The 22,604-nt window shown below is 40.6% G+C and overlaps 1 protein-coding gene across 1 annotated transcript in view; it reads right to left on the reverse strand.

Moving 5' to 3' along the window:
* Positions 1–5,268: 5,268 nt before the first annotated feature.
* The window catches only part of LOC140228557 (uncharacterized), a 35,636-nt gene continuing 18,300 nt past the window's right edge, over positions 5,269–22,604 (reverse strand). The window contains exons 15-33 of the mRNA XM_072308792.1: positions 22,126–22,361; positions 21,596–21,824; positions 20,597–20,832; positions 19,814–20,042; positions 17,123–17,358; positions 16,633–16,861; positions 16,197–16,423; positions 15,381–15,612; positions 14,442–14,668; positions 13,517–13,745; positions 12,458–12,681; positions 12,004–12,232; positions 10,508–10,737; positions 9,510–9,738; positions 8,989–9,212; positions 8,198–8,426; positions 6,723–6,976; positions 5,964–6,192; positions 5,269–5,504 (exon numbers count right to left, since the gene is read on the reverse strand). Coding sequence (XP_072164893.1) covers positions 5,376–5,504; positions 5,964–6,192; positions 6,723–6,976; positions 8,198–8,426; positions 8,989–9,212; positions 9,510–9,738; positions 10,508–10,737; positions 12,004–12,232; positions 12,458–12,681; positions 13,517–13,745; positions 14,442–14,668; positions 15,381–15,612; positions 16,197–16,423; positions 16,633–16,861; positions 17,123–17,358; positions 19,814–20,042; positions 20,597–20,832; positions 21,596–21,824; positions 22,126–22,361 — 4,287 coding nt within the window. The 3' untranslated portion in view covers positions 5,269–5,375. The remainder of the gene's footprint in view (positions 5,505–5,963; positions 6,193–6,722; positions 6,977–8,197; positions 8,427–8,988; positions 9,213–9,509; positions 9,739–10,507; positions 10,738–12,003; positions 12,233–12,457; positions 12,682–13,516; positions 13,746–14,441; positions 14,669–15,380; positions 15,613–16,196; positions 16,424–16,632; positions 16,862–17,122; positions 17,359–19,813; positions 20,043–20,596; positions 20,833–21,595; positions 21,825–22,125; positions 22,362–22,604) is intronic.

A 22,604-nucleotide genomic window follows, 5' to 3' on the forward strand; every position in this document is an offset into this window, starting at 1 on the left:
GTTTTAAGAAATTAGGTATAATGTACTTAGTGTCTGGAATGATTTTTCCCTTTTAAACAAGAATGTGATTAATTGCCTAAAATTATTCTTTTTACTATGCATCAGCATGCCTGTTCTTTTTTTTTTTTTTTTTTTTTTTTTTTATGCAGGGGATGGTAGTATGTATGTGTATTTGGATATTATATGTATATTGGTGCATATGTGGGACTTGCCAGTTCATGTTTTCTATGATGTAAATTTTGATGTGATTTCATTGTTAGATTCATATTATGTATAATTGAAATGTATTTGTACATTTACTATTTAGCCTTTGGAATGATAGTGTATTCATGTGTAAACTCTTGTATGTTTTTTTTTTTGTGTGTGTGCATGTGTGTGTGTGTGCCTGTGTACATGCATGCTCTTTGTTTTGTGCTAGTCACAGATACATAATGGCATTATGGCATTATTTATGAATTATGATGAAGGAATATGTTTCTAAATTATGGAAAAAGTTTGTAAATATGTGTGCTTTCAAATCATGGTATTTAATTTTTTTTCTGGTACTCTACAGGGCACATGTTTGCTCCCATCGAAAAAAAAAGTCTTTCCCTAATAAAGTATGTGCCAATACAGCTATTGAAATACTTAGTTAAGATGCATAGACGTAAGATTCTCAGTTTCATAGTGTGTACCGTGACTTTTGGATAGCATCCCCAGTTGAAATCAATCCATCTTCTGGCTATCAAAATTTTTGGTTGTCAACCCCAAAACTGCACTTTGCCATTATTTAGTGCAACAGAATGATGGGGGGGGGGGGGGGGGGGGGGGGGGGGAAATGTAATTAAGTCCTTGTTTTCAACCATCAAAGTGGTGCCCTAAACTATGAATAGGTGCTTTTTGTACATCTGGTATGGAGGAAAGTTTCAACAGGTGTGCTGTAGGAGCTGCAAAATGTTTGGTAAGAGGGCGCCCCCCCTCCCCCCCCCCCCCAGAAAAAAAATGTAAGCAATACAAATTTGAAAAAAATTAGATAAAGAAAAAGCACTGGAAATTGTAAGTTGACTTAATTCATGGATAATGAGAATCTCATTTAAAGGGATGATATAGTATTGGTAGAGATGAGGATTGGGCTTTTAACTTTTTGAGAGATATCAAAAAAACACTTGTGAAATAGTACAGAGCATACCATCCTCAGAGGAATTAAAAGTTTATTTGATAAAAAATTGGTTTTGGAATGGCTGAGACATCCAAAAACAAAGTAAAACAAAGCGATTGTCATAAAAGGTGGGTCCCACCTTTTATGATTGCTCTGTTTTGGGTACTTCAGCCACTTCAAAACCAGTTTTGGTCAGATATATGTTGATTTCCACTTGGAATAACATGCTCTTTCATATTTCATGAGAGGTTTCTCATTATCTCACCCCAAAATGTTAGAAACCTGAAGTTAGGTCTCAACCAAAACTATACAATCCCTTTTAATTACAGCTCACTGTAAAATACAATTTGGTTATGGATCTTATTTACTGGAGGGGAAAAAATTCACTCTCATCTCATCGACCATTCACACTATTTTGTTTCCAAGGAGGAAATTTTTTTTTTTTTAAACTTGAAGAATGAAAACTAGATTGAAATGTCCTGATTTCTTGCCATGTAAGTTTATTTCCATTGGCTATATTAACATTGCAGTATAAATGGAATACAGCTAGGATACAAAATAAAGAAGAATTGAATTCATTTGTCAAGATTTGGAAAAAGAAAAAGAAAGAGAAACAAGTCGAGTATACAATAAGATTAAAACATACCGGAATACATGTGTAAACACAGCTGTTGACCCTGATAAATAAGCATGTACATTTCAAATATGAATACGTATTTCTCTTCTACAGTGCCTTCAGACATTGTTCAGATTGTACAATTTTAAATACTTTGTCAGGTACCTGCCCAAGACGATGTTGAACAGTGAAAACTTGGCCAATAACACTCATAAAGCAGCAACACAGAGTGCTGACTTTATGAGTGATAATAATTGGCCAAGATTTTCACTGTTCAAATGTATGCTGTACCCTGCAAAAGTATTTAAATTGTACAACTCATTCAATGTGACAGGCACCATGTTTTCATGATGTTCGCTAATTCGCCAGTATCAGTTATTTGAATTTGCACGTAGCATTGTTGCAATGCCTGTCGATACAGCCGCTCCTTCCAGTAACAGTCTTATTTCTAGGAGAATGAAACACACTGCACATTGTATATAATTAAACCTTAGTTGATAGTGTTACAATGTGTATAGGTGTGTGGTGTGTGTATGCAAATGTAACTTGCGTATCACACAACTTTGACAGTACTCCGTAAGAACCTATAGTGACTGATTGTCGAACTCTTGAACTGAAATGTTTTATTCAAGAGTGTGAGAAGATGCATTACATGAAATATTTTTGAAATAAAAAGGTAGATGAACACAACTTTTGATACGCGTTATCGTTTTGCAGTATGTTCTTTCTCTTGTATCTATGTATTAATGTTTATAAGTGTATGAGAGGTGCCCCGTTTGCTGACCGCTATTGTTAGCAGAATTTTCCATAGACAGTAATTCAGGGATTTGAGAGTTCAGAGTTTAAAGGGATGGTACAGTATTGGTGGAGATGAGAATTGGGCTTTTAACTTTTTCGAGATACCAAGAAAACACTTATGATATAGTACAAAGCATACCATTTTAAGAGGAATTCAAAGTTTATTTGATGAAAATCGGGTTAGGAGTGGCTGAAACATCCAAAAACAAAGTAAAACAAAGAGATCGTAATAAATTGTGGGTCCCACACTTTATTAGTATCACTCTTTTTTTGATATCCCAGCCATTTCAAAACCAATTTTCATCAAATAAACATTGAATTCCTCATAGAATTACATGCTCTTTCATATTTCATATGAGGTTTCTCATCATCTCACCAAAAAATGTTAGAAACCTGAAATGAGGTCTCAACCAAAACTGTACGATCCCTTTATTATACTCTGCCCCAAATCCACATTTCAGACTCCTTGGCGATTCAAATGCATTGAAATGTTCACAACTTAATGAGCTTGACACCCCCCCCCCCCAAAAAAAAAAAAGTTTCAGATTTTTCAGATCTTTTTCTGGAAGTACTCTTGCACCCCTGATACATGTACAGTTAACGTTGTAGGCCTACGTCGAATTGGGTGGTGAACTTTGCAATCGCTCAAAGCTTTAGTCAGCTCCAATATCTCATGATACAGTATTTCGAAGATGTAAATCAATCAGGTTAGTGAAAATTTCTGTACAAAGGACCGATATACATCGTGCATAAATATATGCCTTTGCACACAGGCTTTCCCATGTCCATTTAGTAAAATACACATGTACATAGTTTCGAAAGCGTGACTTTACGTAGTTCCAAGTATCTTTCACATGAATATGTATAAGCGTTTTCACGTTTATAACACATAGCCCGGGTCCGCTTTTATGAAGTTCTTATATCGTCAAAACATGTGATGATATCGTGGATAAGTAATTAGAGCAATACATCGGACTGTATGTAAGCTTCATTTGTTGGCTATCAGCATATATCAACAACTCAGAGGCATCCGTGAAAGCCCATTCACATTTGAACCATCGTTTAGTTTAAAAGCTATATTCTAGTAATATAAAGGAGTTTAAGCTTACTAGGTAGGGCCTATTATATGAAAGGCAAGAGCATGACTATTAACAGCGCAAATGTTAACGTAAAATAATGTTACGTAATATGTCTTTTGAATTTGAAATGTACTTACATATTCTCGTTTACACTGAAGAGATATGTTTGAATCATTTTGTCGCTGGATAAAAAGCGATTTGATAATAATATACAAAACGTCTTAAAATAGGCTTTGCGTCTGCGACGCTAAAATACATATAGCTGTACATATATGATTATTCGTTATAGAAAATATACTTTACCATGAGCGAAAATATGGGCAATGCAAATATATATATAAATTTATATATATTACGTGTATATAATTCTGTATTAATATATCATAAACTGTGTAGGAAATGAGTAGTAAATATAATAAGTTCTCCTTGTAGCTAATTTGGTGAATTGATACATTCAAGCATAAAACGATACATATATACATATAATGTGGATGGAATTTCATGTTATGGTATATGAGTAGGATCGACCAAATTTCCATTTGATTGATAACGCTTGATTATGTATTCCTGTAAAATTTGTCATTACATCTGAACCATTGTTTACAGCAATCTTGATTCGTAAAGTCACAAACTGTTTACTAAATCCGACTTTTACCTTGTTAAAAAAAGGGGGTAGCTACTTCCCTACTACCAATGAGCTATTACTCTTAACACTTAAAATATCAGTCGGATGGCAGTGAAGTGGTTAGACATTAGACAAACTAAGTCAAAAGGAGCCTTGTTCAGTTAGGAAATCATTTAGTTTCACTTTTTGTAATGCAGTTAAGCAAAATGGAGGAAATATTCCAAATACAATTTATGCGTTTTAGTAGCTCTACTTATTCATACACGAGTACATGCACGGACCCGAACTTGATTACGCGTCAGAAAATTTAACGTTTGATTTCAAATATTTTCCGTATTCAGTCAGAAAGTTCGCAGGTACCACTCACCACTGTCTCAACATAATTAAGTATGGTTATATATCTTTTTTCTGGAACTACATGCTGCATGATTCATTTATATTTATATACCATTTTCAAATAATTATGAAGACGACATATGATTTGGTCGAACTGATAGGACGAGGAAGTGTTTCTAAGGAAGGACTCCAAATAGACAGAAAGAAACGAAAGTTACAGCTTGTCCACTGCTTGGTGAAGGCATAGGTGAGTTGTACGAAGAGTATACGAAGAGGAAATTTTTAAAGGCATCAGTGTAGACTGCCAGCACATACATAATTGAAGAACTGCAGCCGTATTGGATGGCGTTCTCCTCTTCACAACGTTTTGTTTAAAAAGACAACAAATCATCGTGAAAACTTAAAAGAAAAAAACGCATGCCATGTTGGCAGGTTAAATATATTTCAGACAATGAAAATACATAAAAATAATCGATAACGAAACAAAAATTGTGTTCTCACAAGCGTTAACAAATACATGTACAAGTAGATAATAATTACAGATATTTCATAAGCACGTGGATACGCAGTATAAAGATATACCCTGTGTTTTCTCAACGTAAGTCAGGTTAAATAAAGACGAGTATCAAACCAAATAATACAGTAGTATGATCTATTATTCTCTGTCCGTCAGCGAATAGGTAGGTCTGCACCACGGTGCTTGCCTGATGGTACGATGAAGATCCCGCACTCCCACATAAGTTCTGCGAGGCTCACGTCCAATGCTTCCTTCCATCTTCCGGTCTACATCTTCTCGCTCATCGTGTCCTCGACAAACTTGAACGCCGCCGACCAGGCGTCCTGGACTTCCTTGGTGAAAACCGATTTACCGAGCCCCTGTTTAAGGGCAAAGAGGAACGCATTTCGAGCCGCCTGGGAGAACGTGAATTAAAAAGACGAAAGAAAATAATTACGTGCGGCACATACGACTGCCATCACTGCAGTTTTTCTTTTCCTTAATTTTTTGAAGAACAAATACAATTTTGAGAAGAGTGCAACTACCTAATCCCAACTTTTCGATGTGTTACTGCATTAACGGATATCCACATCGGCTCTAGATTGTGGTAGTGGAGGAGGGCTGAAATACGCTAACTTGATGTCGTTCCCTGATTGTAGGGAAGAACCCAGGACTGCAGCTCTGGTTTGTGGTCCTTGCTGCTTTGCCTTTTTTTTTTTTGTTCTCTCTTATATTCATTATTAAAAAGATCAAAGAGACGGTACATCGTAGATTACTGCAATGTTGATTTCGTTATAAATGTATGGATTATTTGATATTTCCGGCATTATCGTGGGGTAACAGAAGAAGAATTCGATTGGATGATGGTAGATTACCGGAAGGTGTTCTTTGATGACGCCGTAGCCGACATGCCTGAGAGCCAACTGCTGCAGGGTCGGGACAAGGAAGTCGATGTCGTCGAGCCCGCCCACGATCTGATTCATGGTGTTTACGAATCGCTCGCCGTGTGCGATGAGGGTCTTATCCTTTAACAGCTTCTTGTATGTCTGTTTCTTCTTGCCGAACTGGAAAAGACGTCCGATCTTCGGGTTTTCGCTCACTAGTCTGGACAGATGACAATTACAACAATACAACATACAATAAGGTCTTATTTATTAAGGGGAGGCTCTCTAGCGATAGCCACTGCTCTATCAGAGGGCCCTGCTATTATTATTACCCAGCGTTGCCAGGTACCCATTTATACACCTGGATCAAGAGGGACATGGTAAAAAAAAACAAAAAACAAAACCAAAACAAACAAAACCATCTTGTCCAAGGACGTCAGCGCTGGGCGGGAATCGAACTCGGGTCCTCCGAACGGGAGTCGGGAGTCTTATCCACTATATTATTATCCTACAGCGCCCCCACAATGATATCGTAAAGATTCTCAAATTGATATTACATACTTCCTGGAATGAGCTTGGTGCCTCAAGGCTCATGACTCACTTCTAACATTTTGTTCTCCAGCATTAAGACCAAATTAATATGGTAACAAATCTACCAACTTTTCACGCTTTGCTAGTCAATCGTATCGTCTTGAAGTCGAGAACCAGGACATAGTGAAAAGTGCTTGTTTTTAATGTAGAATATCTTACTTGGCGAAGACGACGGTGCCATGCTTGTCTGGGGCGACTGAGATCATCGACCACGTGCTCCGGATGATCTCTCGCTGGCCGTTTGTAATCGTCATCGCAATGTCGTGACCGATTGATTCCCTGCCATCGGGTAGATTATGCGACATGACGTCGACGACCAGTTGGAAGACGGACTCCCAAGCCCTGCGGATCTCGTCGACGAACCCTTCGTCCAGGGCCTGCTCGATGGCGTACATGAAAGCCTCTCCAGCAACCTGTGCATTACAGTAAGCGTGATGGTATTCATTTCGTTATGATTTTGAGAAGCGTTTGCTAGTTTGATAAAAAGGACACATTGGGCACGTCAATAAGATGTAATGGCATGATAAATGCTGTCTTTCATATTCACATTTCCCATTATTTTGGTACATAATGTCAACGTTGGGAAGCAAAACGCTTACAATGCACGTCAGGAGGGTTTGAATAAAAATGTGCGCCCCCCCCCCCTTTTTAGCACTAGTTGTGCGTAGGATTTAATTGCATTGAGATCATCATGTCAATATCGTTATTAGCATTTCAAATACAGTAAACCTCGCATGAGTCGAAGCTCTCGGGACTGTCAAAAACGCGTCGACTTAAGTGAACTTCGACTCTCGCGAGAGTCGATTTTTTTTCGACTCACAGTTATGTACATGTATTATAGTACATTTGCATGCATGTGTGTGTGTGTGTGTGCGTGAGTGTGTGTGTTTGCATTCAAATTTGTCTGTTCTTGAAGATAATGTTCTTATTTTGTTCTAAATTGAACATGGAATTTGTATCAATACTAGTAGTTAAACGTAGTTCTGAGACTAGTCTGCGCTAATGTGGCAATGTGCATGCTAATGTAGCAATGTGCATGTGCTATGTCTATGGTGCAACATAGGTAGCCATCTCTGTCAACCTACCCTGAGACAAACACTCTCCCAGGCCCATCCCACCTCCATTGAAAAAAACTATACAGCCAGCCGGGCACGCACAAACAAGCTCCGCCCACTTGGCCTGTCACTAAAATATTAAAGCAGCGATTGGTTGACCAAGTATGGATGTGCCCGTGTGTATGGATAAAGTATGGATCGATGTGCTGTGTGTATACATGTATACAAGCGTATGTATTCGACATGCGTGCGGAGCGGTACGGCGAGTGTGCATGCTTACCTGCAGCAGGTCAGGGGACGGGGTTCTGCGACATGCCGATTTTTTTGTTCTCGAAAATGTAATGAGAATGCCAGACAAATCTTCTTCGGCTCAAGTGATGTAAATTACGTGTGTTTTGTACAAAAGGGACTGAAGGTTTTACTTCGACACAGCCGAAATTCGACTCTCGTACTTCGGCTTATCCAAATATTTCTTAGAGAAAATACATAGGGAAAAATCGGGACTTTTTATTTTGCTTCGAGTTAAGTGATTTTCGACTCACTCGACGTCGACTTATCCGAGGTTTACTGTATGCTTACGGAGAGATGCTGCCTAGTGACTCCATAACGCACGTGCCTCTTCGCGAGATCTTCCAGAGTTGGAACGAGAATCTCGTGATTCTCGAGATTTTTGACGGCATTTCCGACAACATCCATAAACCGCCGACCATGCTTCCTTAGGTCTTCGTTCTGAAGTAGCTCATCGTAGGTCAGGTTCTTCCCGCCAAAACTGAACAGACTACCGACAAGCGGATGGTCGGTCACTATTCTGTGAATACAAACCAAGGCGTGATCATGACGATACACAATTTGAAATTAAATTTTATTTCTTAACGATAATCCCTCCACTACGATCAACAACATTAAAAACATTGGTTGGAGTCAACGTAAAAATAATTCGTGTCAGCATTGATATTGCATAGCAATTTCAATACTCTCCTTATGTTACACATGTTCACTCTTCAATCTGTAATGAGTACATTTATTTTATCAGTAGGATGTATATTTTTGTTTTGTGTACATTATTATGTTGCAATCATGATATTTATTGCCTTAGTCTGTAAGCGCACATCGTCATGCTCAGTTTCCACACACCTTTACTGACTTTACTAGGTTTATCGAGTGTCGAGGTTTCAATGAGTAAATACAATGTTTAAGAAAGAGTAAGCGAATAAACTTGAAAATATAATTCATTTCATGACTTCCAGAATGAGAAATAGATGCAAGGTATTACACTTCACGTGACACATACATCCAGCACTGAAAAATGAACCAATCGTGTGCACGTGAGTTTCTATAATTCAGCAGCCTCTGCAGGTTTCTTAACTCACTTGGCGAAGACTACGGCGCCGTGGTCAACTGGATTCTCGGCGAGGATGTCCCACGTGGTCGTAACCAACTCGAGATGCTGGCTGGACAGGGGACCATCTGGCAGCACGTCTGACATCGTGCTCGAGATCAGTTGGAACACCGCCGTCCACGCCGCTTCAATATCGTCGTCGTGTGATTTCCCGAGGCCCAGCCGGATGGCATACAAGAGGGCCTCGCTCACGGGCTGTTTAAAGAAGAATTGAATGGCCCTGTTGTCTTGTGTTTGTTTGTACGTTTATTTTTCATTTTTTGCTTTTGCGGGTTTTTCTTTTTCTGCACCAATGGTTCTCATCGATATTTATAGTCTGTAACGGAGCATAAGAAGATCACATCCTGTATTCGAAACAATCTACAAATATGACCGGACAGTTTTTAAAGACATTGACAATTACAATGACATTAGCACAATTCAGCTATATTAGAAATGATTTAGAATTAATTAGAATCAATTAGAATTCCATGGTGACGCAGAGCTTCGTACCTTGAAGTGCAGCTTGGTGACGTTGTAGCCGACGTGACGTGCTGCCAGGTCCTTCAGGACGGGGACGAGGAGGTCGAGCTCGTCGAGGGCATCGACAGCATGACCCACGGTTTCCATCACTCTGGTTCCGTGGGCCCTGACAACGGTGTTTGCCAGAAGCTGGCCGTAGCTGAGGTTCTTCCCGCCGAAATTGAACAAGCGAGACAAGACCGGGTTCTGGGAGGCCAGTCTGGCAAAAAAAAATAAATAAATAAAAAAAATAATAAAAATAACGCATATTTTGGACAAGTGGTAATGAAGGTCGAATCACAAGACTGTACGAAAAAAAATGTCGCAGAATAGAGCAAATAGTTTATGTAAATGACATCATAATTAAGACTATGAATGAAAGAACGTCAAATTACTAGACAATATGACAAATAAGTTGCGGACTAAGGCAGAAGGGTTTATGCAAATGGCATCATAACTTAACAGTAGTGTGAATAGTGTCTGTAAAACAACAAAAGGTTTCGTTTTTTAAGTATACATTGTATCACTGCAGGGCTCTTGGTCGCTTAGACATTTTAAATCAAGCATATTCTTAGTGGAGAAACATCTTCATAAACATCTTCATACAGACGTACGAGCGCTTATGTTAGATCTTGTGCGGGTGATGAAGGCAGTCTTGTAGATAGGTTGCTCTTCCCAATATAGTTAATTATGGAGTTTTCAATACTTCACCGCAGTTCTCTTGCATGGTAAAAGTAATTGTATTAGCATGTTTTGAAATTGCAATGATTGTTATTGTTGTCATTTTTTCTGCCTTCATCCGTTGTTTTGGATTTTGCTATATGCTACCTTTATGGATTACTTGCTTGAGTGAGAAAGATATACGAGACAGATAAAAATGACATGGAGTATGAATAGATGTTTCCGTGTCGTGTGATCTTAAAATCTTTAAACTGTATACCTTGCGAATATACCATTGTGTTCAAAGTGTTTAAATGCAAATAACAGACCTGGCGAACATCACAGTCCCATGCCTGGGAAGATCACCGGATAGTTTCTTCCATGAATCTCGCACGAGTTCGATCTGATCGCGACTGAGAGCGCCGTCGTCATCGGGCAAGTGCGCCGACATCGTGCTCGTAACCAGCTCGAAGACGGCCCGCCAAGAATTGGCGACCTCCTCGTTCATCTTACTACCTAGACCGGCGGTGATGGCGTGCATGAGGGCCTCTTCCACTGGCTACAACGGAAATAAGATTGATAAACGCTTATGAAGACTGTAATCATTCAATGTAAAAACAATTCCAAGATAAAGTAAGAAACTTGCACCTGAACCTTCACCCCTCTGAATAATATCTTTCTTTCATTTAATATGCCTTGTCCGCCTTGGACTACTTAACATTACAATGTCGGAATTTCGGAGCTTGGGTATTTGTTCCATGTTCATCGTGTCACTGCCGGCAACCAGGGACAGCCTGGTGGTAGTGTCGCTGCCCGGAAGCAGTAGATGACAGGTTCGAGTCCCACTGGTTCCTTTTTACGACATATTTGTTAATTTACAGATCAGCAGTTGCGATCTTAAATTCAATTTGTAGAGGGAGACAAAGTGAAGAAACTTTCTTTCATAAGTATTTTATATTGATACATTCCAAAATCAAAACTATCTAAATTGACAAAAATGATTAAAGGAGCAATTCATAGGGGAAAATGGCCGAAATCAAAATAATTCATATTAAAGTAATCCTTGATTGAAACAAAACAACACTGAAACAATCAGAGATTAACAGAGTGCAAGGAGTCCAAGTGTATACCGTCTGGGTTGAATGCTCCGAAATCGAAACAGTCCAAAACTGAAGTATTTTACATGGAACCTGTCCAAGGTTAAAACGGGACCGAACTGGAACAATTTAAATTGAAACGGTTAGATAGCAGTGTGACGATGGAGTTCGTTTTGATGACGGTTGATACTTCAATGATGTCCCGATTCATCAGTCACGAAAAAATGATATCGGAGTTATGATTATAACCACGAAGAGTGTCGTCGCTCAAACTTCTCGCAAACTTTCAGACATCATGATGCTTCAGGATTAACAGTTTATCATGTACTCTTGCTATAAGAGATTGCAAGTAAAATCGTAGTTGGCTAAACCGATTTGTGGTCGAGTTAGACTTGTCCAACAGACTAGGGAGGGACGGGATAAGTTGGTTCAATCTGCAGTTTTTGAGCTTAAATCACTTTGTGGAAGATACACTCTGCGTACAGGTTGTACTCGGATACGCAAATGAAGATCGGACCATCAATAAGCGAAGGAGTGTTGCATTGTTTATGGATGAATTATTTATTGATATACAATTTTTGCGTTGCTTAATTAAATAAACACAAGAGAGCTATATTGGTATGTATTTATCATTAGAAAACCAGACCAGCTGTCTGCTTCTGCGTTGATATCGCATCCCTCAAAAATGCTCACTCCAAAATCAACTCATGTCTGAAGATGAATTTTACCGCGAAATGTTTCTTGGTCACTCCATACTGCTGATGCCTGATCGCCAGCTCCTCCAGTACGGGCACCAATGTATCGAGATCGTCTAGAACGTCCACGGCTTTGCCCACGGTTGACATCACTCGCTGCCCATGAGCTCGGACTTCGGGTAGGGCGAGGAGCTGGTCGTAAGAACGTTTCTGCCTGCCAAAAGGGAAGAGTCTGCCGACAGACGGATGACGGGTTACCAGTCTAATGAACACCAAAAGAAAAGAAGGAAAAGGGAAATGATTAAAAGAAAAGTTTTATAATCATCGGGTGGTATACTATCAAAGAAAATCCAATCACAACAGTCTTTCTTCCACCGGGAATACCGGTGTCAAACCTAACAAACCAAAGAAAAAAAAATCAGTTACCACTCTAAGAATATCTGTATTTCACAGTCAAGATGTATATCAAATTAAAACTTAAATATACCTTGCAAACATGACAGCACCGTGTCCAGCGGGATCACTGGAAAGGATGCCCCAAGTCTCCCGGACAAGCGCCTTCTGTCTCGACGTCAGCAATCCATCGGGCAGCTTATCGGACATGGTGTCGACCACGAGATTGAACACGGCAAGCCAGGCTCCTTCCACCTGAGCGTTGTACGCATCGCCCAACCCCTCCTCAATGGCGTGCAGGAGCGCTGCACCGACCGGCTACAGGAAACAGCGCAAAGAAGTTGCAATGTCGAAAACGAAAATTAATCACTTAAAATAAAGAGACTTTTTTTTTAAACAATAAGACAAAAATAAAATATTCTGGAATCACGTATGCATGCAGAGACCTTTCAACGTTTGTCACAATTCCTCTCTAATCACTGCCAGTAGAAGTTACCTGTTCTTGAACGTGCGCGTGTATATGAACGAAACTGAACTAAATTGCACTAATTGCGAGGAAATTATCTGTGTATTGTGACCTAAATCTCATTATTTTTTCCTCGCAACGGATACAGAAAGATGTTCCAAACAAACATGATACTATTCTCTTTTAACTGTTTTGACGTACTTTAGTTAATAGGGCTTTCGGAACTTCCTTCTCCTAGTACTTCTATTAATACTACCAGTATCTATGGTCACAGGTGAAAATGGTGATTTTGACAGGGATAACAATAATGATTACAATCAAAACGCTAGTCGCATCACTGCGATTACACTTGATAATGAGTGATTTTATGACAATGATCACGATGATGGCATAAATGAGACCACGGTAAAACCAATAAAATCAATGGCAATAATGATTCCAAGAGAGAAAAAAAAAACGACAACAATATTTTTATTACAAACTCTTAACAACCAAGAGATGATTTAGGAATACTTATTTTGAAGGATGGAATCGTTACGATGTCTGAAACAATCGAAGTGAAAATGATATCAATGTCAAGGAATGGTCTGTGTCACAGTGACAGAAATAAATTTGCTCGTTAAATGTCTGAAATAAAAAGAAAGAGTTTTGGGCCAGACAAACAAAAACAAAAGAAACCGAACTCACTGCAAAGTGTTCTTTGGTGACGCCATAACCAACATGTCTGCCTGCCAGGTCCTGCAGGATGGGCACGAGCAGGTCGAGGTCGTCGAGGGAGTCGACGGCTTCCCCTACAGTCCTCATGACCCTTAGGCCGTGGGCGCGCACGTCCTCGTCCACCGTCAGCTCTTGGTACGACAGTCCCTTCCCGCCAAATGGGAACAACTTCGCCAGCCGTGGATGATCTGTCAGCAACCTGTGGGGTATAGAAAAAAATATAGTTAGCAATAGATAAAGTACAATAGCAAGGATAGAAGGAAGAGAAGTAGAAAGGGGAGCTATATAGCAGGTATGATAATAGGGTATTAGTGAAGTAAAAAGATATAAGAAACTGATTGAGTTGTATACCTTGGCTAATGCATGATGTATTTGGAAAGAATTGTAAATTGTTATCACAATGTTTCTTCACTTTCCAAAGAAATGTTTACCTAAAACAGCAACATCAACAACAGCAACTACGATAACTACTCCTCTACTACTACTACTACTACTACTACTACTACTACTACTACTACTACTATTTCTGCTACTTCTACTACTGCTACAACTACTACTACTACTACCACTACTATACTACTACTACTACTACCACTACTATACTACTACTACTACAACTACTATGCTATAACTACTATAGTTCTACTGCTACTTTCCACTACCACTACTACTACTACTACTACTACACTGTATTTTAACAAATAGTATTATAACTACTACAGTAAAAAATAACAACTACTACAACAACTACTACTATTACAACTACTTCTACTGCTACCTGCTACTACTACTACTACTACTACTACTACTACTACTACCACTACTACTATCCTACTACTACGACTATTCTTCTACTTCTACTCCACAGCCATTGCCGATGACAAACGCGACTAACTTTGCGAACATGACAGCACCGTGCCCAGACAAGTCCTGCGCGAGCGGAGTCCACGTTTCCCGCACCAGCTGCTTCTGTGCTGGAGATAGTGGTCCGCCGTCCGGAAGTACATCCGACATGTTTTCAGAGACGATTCTGAAGACTTCTGTCCAGGCAGCCCTCATGTCGACACTGAAGTCCTCTCCCAGCCCTTCCTTGATAGCGTGAAGCAGCGCCTCTCCGACAGGCTGCATGTGAGGGATAATTTATTGAAATTGTTCACGGCTTCTGTCCGAATACGACGACAAACAAGATTGCCATGAAACCGTTATCCCCCATTCGGGGCCATTTTAATCTACTTATTTTTTTTTTTTTCCATAGGAGGCAACATATTGCAAAGCCAGAACTTACACATACCCACGCACACACCCTCTCTCTTTATTATTTCTGTATCTGTATTCAAACTGATTTGACATCTATTTTCTAGAAAATCACATTGTTTAGGGAAAAAACATGGCAGCTGACGATAACTGCAAAATCTACCCATGGAAAGGGAGAAGTTTCCGTATTTCATTTAAAGCCAATCTATACCCACCAGTGTTACGGTGGGAAGAAACGTTGATTCTGCCCCTGACATTCCAACAAATATTGCATAAAGTGGCCTCGTCAAAAGCGAATGACCCTTTTTAGACGCACTTCTCTAGTCTCGTGAAAGCTCAACATAAACAACATTTTGTAAAGTTACAGTCGCAGATATTAATAGTACACCAGGATTCCTGAGACGTCCAGGAGTTTATGTGTAGTTTGTTTGTGGCTTTCCGACTAAGCTACGGTCTAAACTTCATCAGTAATTCCTACGGCACAAATGAAAATCCATCATTTGTGAATGACCACTCTGAGTCAAAATATCCACGAACACTGAATTCAGCAGAGTTCGTCATTCCTATCCGTTTCTCAAACCTGGAAGTGGTATTTGCAGACACCGTAGCCCACGTGACGGCTCGCCAACTCCTTGAGAACGGGAATGAGGAGATCTAAATCATCCAGACCGCTCACGGCGTGACCCACTGTCTCCATCACACGCCTCCCGTGGGCCCGGACCTCGGGGCTCGACACCAGGTCTTTGTACGTCGAGACGCTGGCTCTGCCGAAGGGGAACAGTTTCCCGACTTCAGGATTGTCAGTGATGAGCCTGCCCGTATTATAAGAAGCCGAGAATATATCTAACTGCACAAATTTTTATCTTTTGATAAGTGAGGCATAGTTGCGGCATCAAGTACGGTTGAGACATAAAATGAATAGTACATTATCTCCTTTTCATGTGACAGCAGTGAAATCCGTCCGTACAGTGAGGGACTAACGCAAAGCATTTTCAGTGAATATATTTCACAATATTGAATCATACATGGTTATCTGGGACACCATATAATAGCACATACATTAACTATTTTATACAACATCATAATTTTCCCGCATAGTCATAGAGCTTACCTGTTTTTGATCAGGGGTAAATAAAAAAGAAATGATAAAGTTACCCAGAAGAACTTTCATAAATTTCGCATTGCTCGTCTAGATGTGAATATACATTATAGTATTTTCATTAAACTCTTTCAAGACCCGTGTGAATTCAAAGGATTGACAAGAGTTTTCAGTGATACTGACCATACATGTAAACAGGGCAGCACATCATGGTCAATGCGCACAAACTTTATCGTTATTGTACGATAGAGTCATTCCGAGCTATCATTATCTTTGGTGTAGTAGTCAAGTACTCACTTTGCAAACATTACTGCACCGTGCATGGCGGGATCGGTCGACAAAGTTTGCCACGACTGGCGCACGAGTGCTTTCTGCGAGGTCGTTAGTGCACCGCCGTCTTCCAGCACTTCCGACATGGTAGACACCACGAGGTCGAAAACGGCGAGCCAGGCCCCTTCTACCTCTGATGTGAACTCCTCCCCGAGTCCTTCTCCGATGGCGTAAATGAGTGCGGCGCCCACGGGCTGTACGCATCGTGAGAGGAAGAACAAAAGTACGGTGCACTAATACCGTATTTATGATCGGTCGATTGAGCATCTAACACGCAAAATCAATTTTCATATTCCTTACAGAAGTCAAAGAGGTCTTAATGATGTCAGCATTAAAAAAGTGAGTTTGAATGATTTGTTGATTATAATTTTATAACATATATAGCATAGCTCGTCACTGTTACCTGGAAGTGTTGCCTGGTTACTCCGTATCCAACATGACGGCCGGCCAGCTCCTGTAGTATAGGAACCAGCAGATCGAGGTCGTCCAGTCCGTTGACGGCATGCCCAACGGTCTCCATCACGCGTCGACCGTGGGCGGCGACGTCGGGGTGGGAGAGCAGTTGATGGTAGGTCAGATTTTTGCCGCCAAATGGAAAGAGTCTGCCGACATCAGGATGATCCGTGGTTAACCTGTCGGAATAATAACATGTGACGAGATACTAGTAACTAATTCTGCTTTCCGCCGTGTAATTCAAGCGTATGCTGCTGTATACAACGGCTCGGTGGCTCCAAATCAGCCGTGAATCCACGTAGAATACGTATGTCGTAAGTTTGTTTGTGTGCGTCTATCTGTCTTATCTATCTATGGATGTTTTGATGTGAATGCATTATAACAAAACAAATCAAATATTACTCAAATTGTTCGTATGTTGCTGTTGCTCTAATACTCACTTTGCAAACATGACAGCGCCATGTTTCGCTGGTTCAGACGACAGTCTTGCCCAAGTAGTCTGGACTAGCCTCTTTTGGTCCCGGGTAAGAGGATCCTGATCCGTCGATTCGGGAAGTATTTCAGACATTGTATCTACGACGATCTTGAAGACAGCTCCCCAGGCAGCTTCGGTCCTGTCATCGAAGGAGCTCCCGAGTCTGTGTTTAATGGCATGCATCAGCGCCTCGCCCACAGGCTATAAAAAGATGTCGACACGATACTTCCCTTTCAGATTTCTTAACCTATATTATCTAGCTTTTAACATTGTATACATGGAAATATCAAACGATTTCAATTCTCACTTTCCGTGAACATTGTTACCATTTTACACGAATCACTCGCTACATCAGACACCTTGTCAGACACAAGGGAATGACAGATTTACTTTTCACTAGCCGCCTTTGTGAAGAAAAATGAGACATCCGCTACTTTTAGATATAAGTCTTCTTTTCATAATCAAGTGCAACGAAATGTCTTTAAAATGATTTTATACTCCAGTACAAACTAATTGATCTTCCTTTTAGGGCGGACGTCCACTAGGGCGCGGACAAGCCCAGGAAGGGTTGCGGAAGCAAATTCTGTCATTTCGGCATCCTGTCCGCGTCAGACGCGGGAAAAAATGTGCGAATCGGCTTGTCCTGGGACATTCCTAGGAATGTCCGCGGACTGACTGCGGACATTCCTCGGAGTGTCCTAGGAATCACTCCGGAAGAGCACGAAATACCTCGGAATATGCTAATCGTAGCCGGGCAGCGCGGAAACATCTAGGATTATACCAGGAATGAACGCGGACAATCGGGATGTTTTCCTGACAACATAAGTTAGACATGCGGACAATACCAAGAAAATGGAAAGGTATAAATTTGGCGCTGACTTTGAATTTTCCTCATTCGACTGCTAGCCTTCATGGAGGTCACACCAGCCGAAATTCGCTTTGCCCTCTTCCTTCAAATACCACCTGTGAGAGGTGCTGTGATAGCACTTATAGCTCACAGGTCAGTGAGGCATCACGGACCTGATACATGGAATGCTTTACCCGACTCCCTACAAACACGAACAACTCTGTTTTCTTTCGAAGCTAGTTTAAGAAAATATATTTAACTCAATATATTTAGTAAAATAAATAATTGATTTGAGTTTGTCTATGTTTTGGTCTGAATTTATCATACTGATATACTGAAGAATAATCATAATGACCCCAACAAAAACATTCAACTCACCTATTACACTCGCACAGCAATCACTCACATCTTCTTTTCCCTTTAAAGCTTACTATTGTAATGTAGAAACGTTTATGTTGCTCCTTTGTCATTTGGTTATGTTTGGCTTAAATTTGTCAAATTGATGTAATTCACTTTTTATTTGATTTGATTTGAGAAGCAAAATAAATACGAACGCAACGAACGAGTACTGGCCCTGGTCCCTTTAGGATGGTCATTATCAAACAAGTTAAATAATTTTCAAGCTTATAACATAGTAGGCCTTACTTTTAACATAAGTTCATAGGCCCTATGCCTATTTATATATGAAAAAATGACCTAGTTCCACTTTTATGGTGTTTGAGTTGGGCGGTCACATTTAAAGCGAACTAAACGATGCACTATGTATAGATGTAATGCCAACTATTAAAAATCCCTCAAATGAAAATGACTTCTGAAAAGAATGCCAAAAAACCCCCAAAGTTTACTCGTAGCGGAAAGTGCTGCTTCCTCTTTTTCCTAGTTACAGTTGGCATAATATCCACTGCCGTCAGCTTTGCTACCTTCATTTGGGACTGGAAAATGCTGATATTTACCTTTTCTCAATCAGTGGAAGAGGACAAAAAAGAGGAAGAGGACACAAAATGTCCGCATCGGCTCCGGACACTTGCATATACAGATCCGCATCGGCTCCGCGCTGTCCTAAAACACTCCTGGTGTCTTCCGCTTTCATTCGCGAAGCTTCCCCACACCGCGGGATTCTTTCAGGAGCGTTTGCGGAAGGAGCGGAAGGGTTCCGGACAGGCGGGATGTCCTGAGGACATCGTCAGGACAAGTTGCCGAAGGTGTCAGGAAGTTCATTTCCGCGTCCAAATTTTGGTCTATATCAAAATTTGGACGCGGAAATTTTTCTCTCTCCCAAAGGTGTGGAAACGCCCGGACATGTTTAGGACAGTGAGCGGACACTTTCAGGAACGTGCGGACAGGTTGCCGAACGAGTGCGGAATACTAAATTTGCTTTCCGGGTCTTGTCCGCGTCTTGTCCGCGGCCTAGTGGACGCCTGGTCTTATGCCACCGCTAAACACCTCATTAACATCTTCGAGGGCTATATGTAGTGTAAGAGAGGCTTTCTCTGAAAACACAATTTCTTTACAGAGTATGTACTGTATATTGCCTAAACACACACACACACACACATATTTATATAAATATATATATATATATACATATATATATACATATACACACACACACACCCACACACACACACACTCATATATATATATATATATATATACATGTATATATAAATATCATATAGCTTTCGAAGATGTTTTAGAGACAAGAACGATAAGCTTCCGTACGTGTTTAACAGACTCAAACCAATACAAATAAATCAATTTAAAAAACTGGGTAGATTAAACAAAACCTGTTACAGCTGGTTCGCTAACCTCAAAATGGTCCTTTGTGACGTTATATCCCACGTGCCTCCTGGCTAGATCCTGCAGGATTGGTACTAACAGATCCAGGTCGTCCAACCCATTAACAGCATGACCAACCGTGTCCATCACCCGTCGTCCGTGTGACCTCACATCCGGGTCCTTCAGGAGCTGGTCATAGGTCAGACCTTTCGCCCCAAACGGAAATAACCTTCCGACATCCGGATGATCTGTTGTGAGTCTAACAATCAACAGAAACATAAAGATGTCACGAGCATCCTTACGTGCAGCAATCAAGGTATGCTTTCTGGCACATTTGATGACAAATATCGATGATATATATTAACAGATCTAGATTGCCTGAGAGGTCATTGTGCCAATTATGGATATTTTGTATTTTACATTGAAAAGACTGAGAGTCTTTTACCAGTGCGATGTAAAAGTTTAAAAGTGCATACAGTATTTGCTCTTTGTAATGACCACAGTGGTGTTAAAAATAAAAGGTGGGAGTTGTTAAAACTCCAACTCCAAATTTTATTGTCCAAGAATGGAAATTCATTTTGCCCAATTGATCGTGGGCCCGGCAGCCACTGAGCAGCGCCAGATCGACGTTGCTCTAACATTTTCAACTGTTGAACGGCAAACAAGGTAGCAGCAACTCCCATCTTTTAACGTCTTTTGGTATGACGCGGCCGGGGTATGAACCCACGACCTCCCGATTGTGAGGGCAGCCGCTCTACTCACTGAGCCAACACATCGGTACACAGTTAGTTACACAGGCGAAATAATACTCACTTTGCAAACATGACAGCGCCATGTTTCGCTGGTTCAGACGACAATCTTGCCCAAGTGGTCTGGACTAGCCTCTTTTGGTCCCGGGTAAGAGGACCTTGATCCGTCGATTCGGGAAGTATTTCAGACATTGTATCTACGACGATCTTGAAGACAGCTCCCCAGGCGGCTTCGGTCCTGTCATCGAAGGAGCTCCCGAGTCCCTGCTGAATGGCATACATCAGCGCCTCACCCACAGGCTGTAAGTTAACAACGTGGAGTAATCACCGTATGATCCTTTACGCCCAAACCTGCGTTTTAAGTAGATTGTCCTTCTATAGAATGGCTGATTGCACCTCTATTAGCTTCGGATCTTATTTTCCAAGCTGGTATTTGCATATCAAACATTATAACCACACTGAATAATGGAGCAATCATGTGAAACAAGCCTCTCCTCTCCTACCTAAAAAATTCCGCTACCGTTAATTCGAAAAGTGTATTTTTGCCTGGTTTCACTTCGATGAGTCAATTCAACTCTTTTCACACAGTGGATGAGGACAAAGGTTACCAATTTATCAGTGTTTTCTAGCACGATGAGTCCTGTCAGATACATCGATTTCCAAAATCTTGTACTAGTAATTATCTTCAAAGATATCCACGCTGTACTTTTCGAAGAAAAAAAAATAAAAAAAAATGAAGTATTTCGTCGAATCAATAACAGCCATTACATATTCCAGGGAGGTGAGACAACCTGCATATTCAAACCAAAACATAAATTAAGGTATCGTGTTACGCGGATAGACTCTCGTCATCTTGACAAAAAAAAAAGTTGGTGTGGGTCTTTTGACACTAAGAAGTGGATCAACAGCCGTCGGGAAGTGGAGCAATAGTGTGCTGCCGGACTTACGAGAAAGGGATTTTTACGATCCATATTTCTATATAGCTGTGGATCTACATTGTGGGAGGTTACTGTGTATATGGGGGTCAGGGAAAGCTTCATTCATCCAATCAAGGTATGCTTACCTGAAAGTAACCCTTCGTGACGTTGTAACCAACGTGTCTCCTGGCTAGATCCTGCAGGATTGGTACTAACAGATCCAGGTCGTCCAACCCATTAACAGCATGACCAACCGTGTCCATCACCCGTCGTCCGTGTGACCTCACATCCGGGTCCTTCAGGAGCTGGTCATAGGTCAGACCTTTGTCCCCGAACGGAAATAACCTTCCGACATCCGGGTGATCCGCTGTGAGTCTTAGCAATCAACAGTAACAGAAAAATGTCATGAACATCCTTTGGTGCAGCAAATTAATTGATTCTTTCAACCACACTTTGAGCAAAAATATCGATGAAATATTGCACTTGATTTGGATTGCGGTAGAGCTCATGGCTCCAATCATGGGATATTTTGTATTTGACTGGTAAAGCTGGTAGTCACCTGCCAGTGCGATTCAAAGGTTTAAAAGTAAATATTTGCTCGTAGTAATGACCACATGCAGTGGTGTCGAAATAAAAGGTGCGAGTTGTTGATAGTTACAGATGCAATAATACTCACTTCGCAAACATGACAGCGCCATGTTTCGCTGGTTCAGACGATAGTCTTGTCCAAGTAGTCTGGACTAGCCTCTTTTGGTCCTGGGTAAGAGGGCCCTGATCCGTCGAATCGGGAAGTATTTCAGACATTGTATCTATGACGATCTTGAAGACAGCTCTCCAGGCGGCTTCGGTCCTGTCATCGAAGGAGCTCCCGAGTCCCTGCTGAATTGCATGCATCAGCGCCTCGCCCACCGGCTGTACAAGTTAACCATGTGAATGTTCAACCAACGATGATTTAGGCCAAAACCCGGGTGTGTGTTTTTTTGTGTGTGCTTTTTTTTTTTTTTTTTTGGTTTTATTTTTTTCCATTGAGCCTTGTAGATTTGGCTGCTAAAATTACAACTTCACTGACTTTCGATCTGACTTACCGAACTGATATTTTCATATCACAATTATAATGGCTGGCATTGAAAAATGAAGCAACGATATCAAAACAGT

The sequence above is a fragment of the Diadema setosum genome, chromosome 1 (genome assembly GCF_964275005.1).
Source record: "Diadema setosum chromosome 1, eeDiaSeto1, whole genome shotgun sequence".
In the NCBI taxonomy this organism is placed as follows: Eukaryota; Metazoa; Echinodermata; class Echinoidea; order Diadematoida; family Diadematidae; genus Diadema; species Diadema setosum.